The sequence below is a fragment of the Pleurodeles waltl genome, chromosome 1_1 (genome assembly GCF_031143425.1).
Source record: "Pleurodeles waltl isolate 20211129_DDA chromosome 1_1, aPleWal1.hap1.20221129, whole genome shotgun sequence".
NCBI classification, from domain to species: Eukaryota; Metazoa; Chordata; class Amphibia; order Caudata; family Salamandridae; genus Pleurodeles; species Pleurodeles waltl.
The window spans coordinates 231,486,003-231,498,765 of NC_090436.1; the positions used below are offsets into that span (position 1 = coordinate 231,486,003).

At 42.8% G+C, this 12,763-nt stretch overlaps 1 protein-coding gene across 2 annotated transcripts in view; it reads right to left on the minus strand.

Annotated features, from left to right (window-relative positions):
* The window catches only part of C9 (complement C9), a 196,807-nt gene that overhangs the window by 14,026 nt on the left and 170,018 nt on the right, over positions 1 to 12,763 (minus strand). For both annotated transcript variants that reach the window (XM_069221359.1, XM_069221361.1), the window contains one exon: positions 1,756 to 1,943. In XM_069221359.1, the coding sequence (XP_069077460.1) occupies positions 1,789 to 1,943 (155 nt within the window). In that variant the 3' untranslated portion in view covers positions 1,756 to 1,788. The remainder of the gene's footprint in view (positions 1 to 1,755; positions 1,944 to 12,763) is intronic.

A 12,763-nucleotide genomic window follows, 5' to 3' on the forward strand; every position in this document is an offset into this window, starting at 1 on the left:
TAAAGTTGATGCTGAACTATGTGAGATCTGTAAGACAAGATCAGTCACTGGTCATGATATCTTTAACAGCACATGCAAATAAAACAGCCCAGGAAATAAGCAGCCCATGTATATTTGAGCAGCACTGTTCATACAGTGAACATCAGTATCTAAGGTGAGGGACACTTTGATAGGCTGTTGAACATTGTGTTAACATGAGCGCCATCGGTCATTTGAGCATAACTCTGGAGTATTCTAGCAAATCACATGAATATTGAAAGTTATAAGATGACAGCAAACATTCGTATAATTTTGCCTTCCAGAACACTGAATACTGCTGCTATTATACTTTAATAACAACAATCCAATTGTATTTCATCTTCTGATATAAGTATTTTGATTGGCTAGTAACTGGCAAACAACTAAAAGGAATAAACAGTATCACAAACTGCTTCTGTTGTGGCACAGATATTTATCTTTAATTGCATCCAGTGTTGATAATTGTCACATTCATCTTTTGTGATTAAAAAAACATAAGGCCCAAATAGGAGTTTGACTGACGGGAAAGCCTGTTCATGAATCTCCCTATAGGCTGGCCGCCGTCTTTGTGATGACCACCCGCCAGACCTATTAGGTGTTTCCCGCTAGGCTGGTGAGCTAAAACTTCGGGATCACCGATTCCGGCAGAGATGGCAGAACCCTGGCGGTTTGACCACCAGGGATTTTATATGGTGGTCGGACCACCACAGCAGCGGCGGTCCTGACCACCACCGCGGGGCTGGCACTCTTAAGATCGCCAGCCTCGTAATGGGTCCCACAATGTTTATGGGTACTAAGACAGACTCTAAATTACTGGACTGGACTTTCAGAACTGCGTGTCAATTTTTGGATTATATCCTAATTTTTGTGTGTTGCAAAACAAACATTTGGTTCACTTTTTCTCCAAATGTTTTAGGGAGTGGGCCCTAAAGATAATTTCTTTAAGGACTGCATTGATTTTAATTTCCTTCCTGTAATGGAGAAAACAGTGAGTCCTTAAAACCCTCTCATGTCAATAACACTGAAATCAATTTTAATAGTGGAATATTGTCTCTTACTGGAGAAATGTATATGTCACATACCGATCTGTTTTTCCTTGGATGCTAACTCTACAGCTGGAACTCCTCCTTATTTTGTGAGGTCTTTGGCAGCATTGAGGTATTGTCAAACAACAGTGAGCAGAGTTATTGTCTGAAACCCCTTCAGCATACCTTTCAGGGCTCTCCCTTAAGCTTTCATTATGGCACTGCGTTTGGTCTCCACTCAAAATATTTCTTCCATCAGTAGCGGTCCACATTCTTGAATGTAATTTTGTTGTGGCATTTTGCGTTAGTCTCATGACAGATGACTCTGGTATGTATGAAAAGACTCTGGTGTTTGCTACTTCTCTTCTGTTGTTATTTATTTACAACTGTCAATATCTATAATGTCATAAATGACTCTAGTATGGTTGAACATAGTGTAAGTTACATTTCCTTAAAATAATATAATTAAACTAGCATTAACAATGAATCATGGAAATTCAAATCTAACAGTGAACACTCCCTGTAAGAGTTTTATTAACACGTTAAGGTCTTTATTGTTTTTGCAACTGCCTTAGTACAGGGCTGCAGCTAAGCAAGTCATAATATTATACTTTTTATCTTAGTGATATAATTCTCTTACCTGTAGCAATTCACATAACTATTTGATTATGACACTATATAACAATGTTTACAATGTAATAAACACCCTTACCAGATTGGCAGCCCTGTGGTGAAGGGGAGGATATTAACAATCTTCGGTTTCTACATCTATTCCTTGGCATACGCTGCCCCCAGGTCCTGGTGCCGGATTGTTACATTGGCGACGGCGTGTTTTTGTTTTGTTAACACATTCTGACCAGGCTGACCAACATCCCCATTTTCCATCAACCGGTGGAATATCTGAGCACAAAATCAGATGTAATTAGGACAAAGGCTTTTTAAGCAAAATTTACCTTTCAACATTTGCTATCTGTACTCTCTCCTCTTCCAAGTTTATACTGATCACTAAGATCAGAAATTGTGCAAGAATCTTCAACACATTAGCCTTCAAAAAGTGCTACTTCTCCCCACGGTTAAATTACCTTTATTGAGATTTGGAGCAGCCACTAAGATCGTGCCTTTTTAAACTGCAATCACTGATCCAGAATACAATTTTTTAAGCCCACGAGCTCTAAAGGCCAAATTTAAGAGTGACATTTCAAGGTGTGGATCAGAATTATTTGTGGAAGAAGGTATAACTCAAGTATGAGAAATGTAAGCATGATTTACAATGCTATAAGCATATGAAGCATAGAACCACAGAAAAGCCTGGGAGGGAGAACCACCTCCTACAAGGTGTAAACTCCACCACATCCTCAACATCCACCACTGCAGAAGATGTTGCTTTCAGATTTAGGGGCTGCAAGACTATGGTGGAAGGTGGTAGACCACACAGTAACAGTGCAAGCAGTGGTTCCAAGTGGAGACCTTTTGGGCTGATTGGAAAGGTTAGCACATGAAGTGATGCTCTAGACCAATAGTCCTTAACTTTTTCAGTTCTGAAATTATGAACTAACTAATTTAGTCCTGGGACCCCACTGAATCACTGGGGAACCCCCCCCCGCACCTCATTCAGTCATTACTGGAAGCTCGGGACCCAGCCTAAGCAATTTTGATTATTTGAACTGCAAAAGAGTCACAAACAATCTAACAACAAGCATTCATCAAACACAAACAAATTATGAAATATATCATCGAATTAGCAAACAACTATAACAAATCAAAACTTTAATTTAATGGGAAAGTTGGAGCTTTTCTAAATTCAACTGAGGCCACTCACCATCCATATTATATTCTGCTTTATGCACTTGTACTGACTGCTCCAACGAGTCAATCTGAGTATACCAACTTAAATTTTAGCCCCCAATTTCAAATTCTTTCACATTTACAGAACTCCTATAGTTTCCAATGTTCTTCTTTATTTATGCATACGTAAATGATCTGTTGATAATATTTAATTTTCTAAGCAGTTGGGGACCCCCTGAGTAGGCATCGTAGACCTAGAGGGGTCCCCGGATACAGGTTAAGAACAACTGCTCTCGGTCTGGGAGGAATTCCACAACTTCTTAATCCCTAGGATCCCAAATCACAATGATAATCTCTGGGATTACCTTCCTTGGGGTGCCCAACTACTTACAATCAAAAGATAAAGCCAGGGATTCCACTGTCAGCATTGTGCGTGTCAGACTTATAGAACAGATGATACAGATATAGATATATCACAAAATACACAGAACCATTTTATTATACTCTATACAATCATCTGGATGCAGAAGACAAATTGTTGTTGTGATGGGAAGACAGTGACCTACACCAAAAGCATCAGCTATGATCACTGGATGATGTTAACTATCATATTTATGAAAGGGTGGTACATTTACACAATTTAGTAAAGTGAATACTTGCAGGTTGCAGGTATCATATGCAGATCAGTAAAACCTGGCTATGTGCAAGTGGAAACAAGTGGCAGACCAGGGTCAACATGTCCACTAGTGCATTGGCTCTTCATCAAAATGGGCTTCACAGGGTTTGAAAGTAGTAAATGTGGAACACTTACACATGTGAGCCACCAACTGAGAGTAACTCGAAGGGGATAATATGTTATCGCAATCATCTTTTGTAAATATTTGTACATGGACAACATTACATTACTATCCCTTTATGTCCCTCTTCGTCCCCTCATACTCCCTCTCTTCTGACCCTGCCTTGTCCTCACCACTCTCTCTTCCCAAAAATCTTTCCTCTCTCTTCTCCTTTCCCTCCACGTTGCACTTTTCCAACTTGACCAACTATTTCCTATGTCTTCGTTGATCTCCCCCTGGCTCTTCTTTCTTTCAATAATCGCTCAATGCAGCAATCACAGTCTCATCTTTGGATATTGCAGTACATCTTGTTTGTAACAGCGTAGCCACAGTAATAATTCTTGTTTGTAACAGCAAAGCCAACACATGTTTCGTCATATATGGTATGATCACCTACAACTTAATCTGGACATAAATCCAACCCAATTGTGAGTAATTGAAAATTATATTTCTAAATCCTAGGTCACAATCTGTGCAACTAGTTCTCATATATCCATTGCACAAGCCAATCTTTCAGTGCATATATTGTATGTAGACTTAAAATGAAAGCAGTTCTGGTCACATTGGGGAGGGTCCTGATATACAGCATATAGGCTGTGATAACTATACAGATACAAGCAAGGCAATGCTGTGATTTCCAAGATCAACACTACGAATAAAGGACCAACTGAGAATATATGGCTAGTTGGTGTGAAACAATATTTGGGATGCTCGGAGGGTTGTTTTGTTTTTGTGTTTAGAAGCCTTGTGCTCCTTATACAAGGGCCTAAGTTGGCCCCTTCATCCTCCTCAGAGCACCATATCATGTTGTGTATTTCATACATGCAGGGTATGGAAGGGTTTGCGCCTTCTCATATCTGGTCAGGAGTCGATCCAAGGTGGTGGTGGTGTTGCGGAAGATCAGCACTTCTGCTTTGTCCGAGTTTCAGGCAGTTGTTTTTCTTCCAGTAGTTGACACTCGACATACACTTGTGGAAATTGGCTCTTGTGGTTTTAGGGTCTTCTGAGATCTTGTTGTGGAAGAAGTCAGTCAGTGTGTTGCATAGTTCTTGGGGGGAGGCGACGTTATTTTCGGTAAATAAGAGGTTCAAGAACTCTCTGATAATGTTGAAGAGCTCTTTCCTGTGGTTGACACTGACATCAATGTGGTCTTCAGGGGCATTTTTTTTAGTCTTTCTCAGTAGCTGTTGGCAGTGGTTGAGGGCAGTCTTGAAGGTGGTCCTCTCTGCGGTTTCCTTGTTAGTGCACCATTTTCTCTTCAGCTGCTTGCAGTCGTGTTTTGTCATCCTCAGTTCTTTGGTATACCATCTGGCCTAATTGATGAATCTCTTGTATCTGCCAGGCCTGATGGAGGTGTCATTGTTGGTTCAGTTGGTGATCCAGGAGGTGAAGTTTTTGACAGCCTGGTCCAGGTTAGTCAGGGTAGGAAGTGTTGAGGATGTTGGTCCACTGGCTCTCTCACACTTTGGTGCAGCTGTGGTACAGGCTACAGGAGGATTAGAGGAGGTGGTGGGGGGGCTGGTGATGTTGAAGGAGGCAAAGGTGTGGTCAGGCCAGGTGAGTTCGTGACGTGGCTGTACCTGTATCTGTTGCTGGTTGTGAAGTTAGGGTCAAGAGTGTGACTGGCTGTATGTGTGGGGCTGGTGCTGAGCTGGGTGTGTCTGAGGTTATTCATACTGTCGAGGAGGTTGGCAGAGATGGTCGTTGAGGTCATCGAGGTGGATGTTTAGATCTCCAAGTAAGATGTAGTCTTTGGAGTGTATGGCAAGAGGAGCAATGAGGTCATGAACAGTGATGCAGAAGCTTCAGCGTGGTCCCAGTGGTTTCTAGGCGAGGGTGTCCTTGGTGGTGGATTTGGCATCAGTTCGGAGTCTGAAGTTGAGGTGTTCCATTGACGGAGTGGTGTTGTCTGTGGTGGTGATGCAGTGGGTATTTTCTTTATGGATGATCGGAATTTCGCCTCCATGTTTCTTTGTGTGATTTTGTGTCTTTTGGGAGTTGCTGAGTCGATGTTGGGAGCGGATACAGGGTGAACCAGATCTCGGTGAGGAAAATGACATTGGAGTTGAGGGTGATGATGAGGACCTAGATTAGAGTGGTGTGTTTGCAGAGTGAGCATGTGTTGAGGAGGTGGCAGTTGATTGTTCTGAAACAGGTGCATTACATTGTTTTGTATGTGGGGTGGTGGTCATCATGAAGGCTGGTCCTCCGGTGTTGCAGGAGAAGGGGCTGTGTAGGCAGGCGAAAGGTTCTACTGTAGATCTGGGAGATGTGCAGCAGCAGTTGATGTTGGGGTGTCAGGGGTCCAGAGCTCAAAGTTCAATGGTGGTGTAGTTGTGTGGGAGTCAGAGAACCAGGATTCCTGGTGCTGGTCTCCTTTGGTGTGCCTTTGGTGCACTAGAGGTGTGCCCGCTGAGCATGTCCACTGCACAACTGTGATGTAGTCTCCATTAGGTAGGTACTGGGAAGAAGAAAGAAAGCTGGGTGGCAGAGACGTTGGGCTAGTGGGAGGCAGGAAACAGCTGAATTGGAAAAATGAGCAGTCAAAAGAGTCAGAAACAGGCAAAATGGCAGAGAAGAAAAGAGAGAAAATGATCAGAGGCAAAGAGAGAAAAAGCGATCAGGGGGGAAAGAGAGACACCTGAGCACAAGGTAAATAGAGACAAATGGGGCAGCATGGGGCGCGCTCTCTGTTGAAAACCTAAAGAATACAGACCCACATGTCTCCTACGCACATAGAATATATGAATGAATGAATTACATTTTTATTGCATAATAATTACTTAAAATATCGCATTCATTGCCAAAGTCAAAACAATTACATAAAACCGCAACTGTACAAGGTGGCATTTCAAGTCTTGATAAAGGCACATAATACCTAAAAGCCATCAAATACCAAACTGGATGCACCCTTCCTTCTAGTGGGAGTGCTTACAAATAGAAGGATTTTTTACACGGACCCCCTGCCCAGTCTACTAATTCTTTCTAGAGCTGATTAATACTAATGCACGTATTGCACAAGATGGGTTCTCTACCCTAAAAGGTGCTTGTCTACTATTGAAGGCCTAATGTAACCCCAGATCACCTCAATCACAAGACTAATTGTAGTTTTTCAAGTTGCAACCCCCTCCTTTCCTTTTGTTAAAGTAAAAACATTTTTGTCATCGCACAGCCATCCCTTGTGCCTCAGAAAATGCTTGTGCCAGGAAAAAATTAATCTTGTACCACAGATTAACCACACCTTATAAAGTGCTTGTGCGGTCTCAAATTTTACCAAGCCATTCTTCCCCCGTGGAATGTTTTTTTAAAACCCACCCTACCCTCCAAATCCACTACACTGTTTAAAAAAATGAGTCGGATATGTCCCACAGATTTAAGTTTGTGCCTGCCTATTCCTCTTTGCAAGCAGGCATAACAGAGAGAGAAAGCATCAGCTTTGTCCATAGGGACCGCCGCTTCACTCTGATTTACACTTACATAGTAAGCATATGCAGGTAATGGAAAAGTTATATCCCACTTAAAACCCTCTATTTATCATATGATGCAAACATCAAAGTGCTCTTTGCACTTTTAAAGTGCTTCATACTAGACCTCCAATTGAAGGCAAAATTCCCGATGCGTGTACCAATGTGTGTCCTTATGATTGACTAATACATTAACACCTTTGTTTTCTTTATAAACTGTACCTCACTTAAAGAGCCCGTGCAGCAATCATATACCGTCCAAACCCAGCCAGCTCTGAAGGCTCTGTGAAAGCAAAAAGCCATGAAACTGCCTCAGCGAATGTCCTGATCCCATGCTTCAGGGACAGTGCTCTCGTTGTTGGAGCAAGGCCGGGCAGCAACAGACAAGATGGACCAGAGTTTCCTTGTTGAATCACACAGCTGGCATTTGGCTCTCTGTCATAGATTATTCCAGCCTGGATCCAGCTCTGTGATGGGAAGTTTCACTACCCCAACCCATTGTATGTCTTTCGAGCATTTCTTGCCCACACACTTGTCAAATAAGGCTGAATTACATTGGCCTTATAGGAAGAGGTTAAGCCAGATGGCCTTCCACGTTGTTTGCATCTGGTGAGAGCCTCTTCTCAGAAAGCTTGAGATTTGTCTATTTAGCGCTTTCTTTATAGCGGGGTAATTTACTTCCTCCTGTGACCAGTTAGATGTTACTAACTGGAACTTCAATACTGCAGTTATCAAAATATTACCCCGGCAGTTAGATTACCCTGTTAATATTGCCTAAAGCACTTCCTTTAGAGTTCCCATGTCTGCTTTGAGGATCTGGAGGGAGTACTTTGCCAAGTTGCCTAGGCAGTCGTACTTCTGCTGGACCAAGCCACATTCTAACCGAATCAGGCTGTTGCTTGTGTATCTTGGAAGGCTGAAAATGCACTCATATTGCGGCATTGTGCTTTTTCCATAATTACCTCAATTTGTCCTGGGAATGCCTGCTGCGCGTAGCCTGCCACTGCTAACAGTTTTGCATTTGACACCCTCCTGATTGCTATTGTGGTGGGACTATGCAAATTCCCCTGTAGTTTTCGCAGCATGCATATGGTTGCCTGAAATTTAGAGCTCAACTTTGTGCGGTGCAGTGACAATTTACCAGAGTCACTTATCCAAGCCCCTAAATAATAATAGGAACCCCTGCCAAATCTAGATTTCAGGGCTGTTTCCTGTAATATTTCCCAAAGACCACCACTTGTCTTGCTTTCGTTGGCTGCTACCTCATTAGCCTTATTATATTGGTTCAGGGTATTTGGCCCGTTTTGTGGCCCAACTCTAGTGTGGTCAAAGATTGCCAGGTCATCTGCATATTGTAATATCTGAATTTTATACTGGCCTATTCTTGGGGTTATCACTGTAGCTCCCCGGAGAGCACCCCCCACCAGGTTCTCCTTATACAGGTTAAATAGAGTTGGTGCAAGAACATAGCCTTGTTTTAATACTATCTGTATACAGCTTCTGAGTGACTGTGTCCCTGTCCAATTTTATCCTCACCCAAGTAATATTTATAATGAGATAATGGCTCTCAACAGCTTATCCAGGATTCCCCAATTTTTTCAACGGATCCATAATCTGTTCCTAGGCATCCCATCAAAGGTCAATGAATAATCCACAAAGCAAGCAAACAATGGCAGGCTATTCTTGTTATTCACTTGCTGTGCTAACTATGATAACACAACTATGTTATTAACTGTTGCTCAGTCTTTATGGGAGTCCCTTTGGTAAAAATGAAGGATATCATAGGCCTTCAGCCTTTTGTGTAATATGACAGTAGCATGCTGGCATTTGCTTTACCTTCTATGTCTAAGGGGGCGATTAGTCTATAGGTTTTTGGTTCCGTTCTTTCGCCCTCTTTAAATATCGGCTGCAATATGGAGCCTTGCCATGAGTCTGGAACATCCCCTTGAGTCCTGTATGCACTATACAAATTGTCTAAGGTATGTGTCCAATATTCAGGTTGTTCCTTGAACAAACCACCAGGGAGTCCGTTGGGTCCTAGTGCCCCGTATTCTCTTACGTTTTTTATTATTTTGCCTACCGCCAGCGGGCTTTGAGCCTTGCCACCTTTCTCTGCTTCAGGGCCAATACAAACTTTACAACCATATGATGCTCGTGTCTCGTGGGCCCATTGTCCCGATGCCCCATATGCTTGAATGAAGCTACTGAATGCTCTTTCAGCTGGAGCAGTGCACCTATCCTTTGTCTCCTCATTGCCTAAATGATGCAGATTGAAGTCTCCTCTTATCACGGTAGCCACTGTTGGATGTTCACACAGTAAGTTTTCTAAGGGTGATATTATCTTTGCGGTGATTTCTAGCTTCGAGGCTCCCTGGCCATTCAAGTAGACATTGAAGATTAGAATGTCTTTGCCACCTTTTCCATCATATATGCCTTGTAATAGCACACTCCCGAGGATGTTGGAGTTTCTCCTATTTTCTTTAATTTTAACTTGCAAATCATATCATACATAAATAGACAGGCCTCCGAATGGTCTCCCATAGATATGATCTTTGCTTGCTGGTGAGTACAAGCCTCCAAAGTCTTCTAATTGTATGTCTCAATTGCCCATGTTTCTTGGAGGCATAATATCTCCCCCTCTTGCAGTTCTTTCCTTGCTGAATTATTATTAAGCGTACTTGTAATGCCTGCTACATTACATGAGTAGATTAGAAGAGTGGCTTTTTTTGCCCTGTATTGAGCTATTTCAACTTGATTTGATTGAGTTGCCACCCCCTACTTTGACATTGGAGGGATGGGGCCAGGACTGGACTCCTTTGGCTTAATTTGATCATGTTACCGCCTGCTGCTCTAACTTTGGGGGGAGGAGAGGGGACTTCTCCCTTTTGCAAATAATAATTGGAGTGACCACCCCACCAGGTGGTGGGCAAATGGTCCTCAGTTTCACTTGCTTTGGCAGCTGCTGTCTCACTTTCCTTGACTGTTCTCCCAAATTGCCATTTGGTTGTTCTGCATTCTATACTTAAATTCTGGAAAAGTATTGAAGATTGTAACAATGGCGTCCCGCTTAGGAGACTTTTCATACTTTCACCTTTGCTGTTAGAGCTGTATAGATTGCCTACCTGGTTATTTAGTACATGCGGGTATTTTTCTACTGGCGTTATCTGGACCTGGATACCCCAGTCCTCAAAGCATTTTTTCTCTTGCAGAACCAGTTCAGCGATCCCAGCTACCCTCCAAGTGGCAATCGCATACTCTGTTGTGCATGGCGATTTATCCCCCTCAAACTAGATACCTAGCAGATCTCTAATAGATATATGAGGCAGGATAGGGATGTGTTGGAGCAGTTTCAAAATGTTGGCCCTATTAAGGATTTCGTGCCTTCCCAGGGATTTAAATAACAGGCAAAAGATTGTTTTCTGCATATCCCCCGAAGTAGCCCACAATGGTGTCATGTTGTTTGTGGCTGTTTGTTGGGCCACACCCCCTGTCCATCTTACATTGACTCTAGCAATTTGAGGTCCCCTTCGATACTGATCACCCAGGACACCTACTGGACTAAATATTTTTACATCTTGTTGCTCAAATAGTATTACTGGTTGAACTTGTCTGACAACATCTGCCTGTGCTGCCCTAAATGTCCTCTGCCCCCTGGAGGAGCCGGTTAACTTGCTGAATGATCTTCTTACACCATTTTTTGGCCTAGCTTTAAACCCCTCTTACTACAGGTGACCTTACGTTATTCCTTTGGTTCCCTCTGTGCAGTCTCCTGGCCCAGGCTTAGCCCCTTGCTGGTCATTCTTTCATCACTTTCATCGCTTTGGGGGTCCCTCTTTCTTACACATATCGGGAAGAGATGTGTGTCTGCTTTTTCCTCCACTATTATGTCCCTTTTCCCCAGGTTCTGCTCCCAACTACTTCATGTAAGTGTTAGTCTCAATTATTTTTGCCTCCTTTTCAGCCTTTTCTTCTCTTGCTTTGTTAATGGTTTGCTCTTATTATTAGTGGTGGCCTTCTGATTGCCTTTGCTATTGTAAATATTGTTATTGTTATTATTGGGAGTGCTGCTGTCATTGAAATCCATTAGATTGCTCTTATTATTTTGATTTACTAAGTTTTTGTTCTTTGGCTGAGTGTTTTTCTTGGTGCTAATTGAAAGGCTGTTTAGTTCATTCAAGTTTGTCTGTTCCTTGCTGACCTCTGTTGTAATACTATTTGGGGGTTGGCCATCGCCACTGGGCTTTACCATTTCATCCCCTGGCCTGTTTCTCCTCCTAATGGTTACAAAACTCTGTTCTGTGCAGTCACCCTCTTCTTTATCAGAGATTGTGGCTTGCATTGTCTTTAGACTGTGCAAGTCCATAATTATTGTTGTAAGGACCTCTGGTAGTGTTGATAGCTTCTCCACTATGTTCTTACAATGGCATCCATTTACTTTGAGTCCTTCTTCCATGGCTTCCAATTTTGCAGCTATATATGCTATTGCAAGAGCCAAGGTTTGCATTGTGTCCATTTGTACCTCCAGCTTGTGCGATTGTGAAATGAGGGCATTTGTAGCTGCTTCAAGGATAGCATTAATTGTTGTCAGTAATATATCTTGAGATTTAACTGTCTTGTGACAGTTTGGCCTTGATTGGAAGCTGGCCTCCTGAATGCTGTGGGCTAACTTGATGACTTTGTTTTTGGTAACTTTTCCATAACACCCAATATCTGGGCTTGTGCAGCTTATGCAATCCTGACTTGCTTCAGCCCATTGTCCTGCACTATCTCCATCTGGCCTTTCCGGGCTCCTTGGAGGCTCTGGGTGATTCACACTGCTGTCTTTCTGCCCACATGCACTTCTCTATATATACTTCCGCCATGGTCATCCCTTGGCTGATTTGTTGTTGCTCGGTCTTGTGCCCTGGCAGTCGAGCCAATATATCAATATTGTCTAAGTCATCTGAAAGGAGCATTACAAGTGAGGTCAAAGACAGTTCTATCACAGTGGAAATGCTTTCCACCACCCATACAAGCTCTTGGGTTCCTTGACAACTGGGGAGGACGCACTCTGTTCCACTACGGTGCTGTCTAGCATCACTCAATGCAACCATCTTATATGTTGTATGATTTGCTTTGTGATATTGTCTGACCAAATCTTCTCCATAAAGAGAGTCACCCCCAGCTTCCAGTTTTAGGCTCTTCTTCTGGGTGTTTCCCCTTGCAAGTAATTTTTCTTCCTCTTCTTGGGTGCCTGGGAGGCATCTTGCCCCTCTTCTGGATTAACAAGTTTGATGGACTTGCCTTGTGTTTTACCAACAATTACGTTTGTGCTTCCTGCAGTGGGCTGCTCCAGAAGTGCTCAAACAATGATTTCCCTCCATTCTCACTGCCGTTGTATCTTTTGGGGCACGCCCTATGCCCCCAGATTTCAACTGCTGTTTACTTCTCCTCCCTCTCGTGATAATTGTCACTCTTCTCTGTAGGAAGATTCTGTGGTCAACTTTCCAGCTTGCAAAAAAAACCCTGCCGCCACTGAGGTGCCCCAGCCAGTCCAGCCATCGTCTCCCTCTATTCTGCCACAGGATATGTCTTTGACTGCTATCTAATGATCCAATGACTTTCTTTAAGCTTTTCTGGGTGCAGTCCTTTGCAC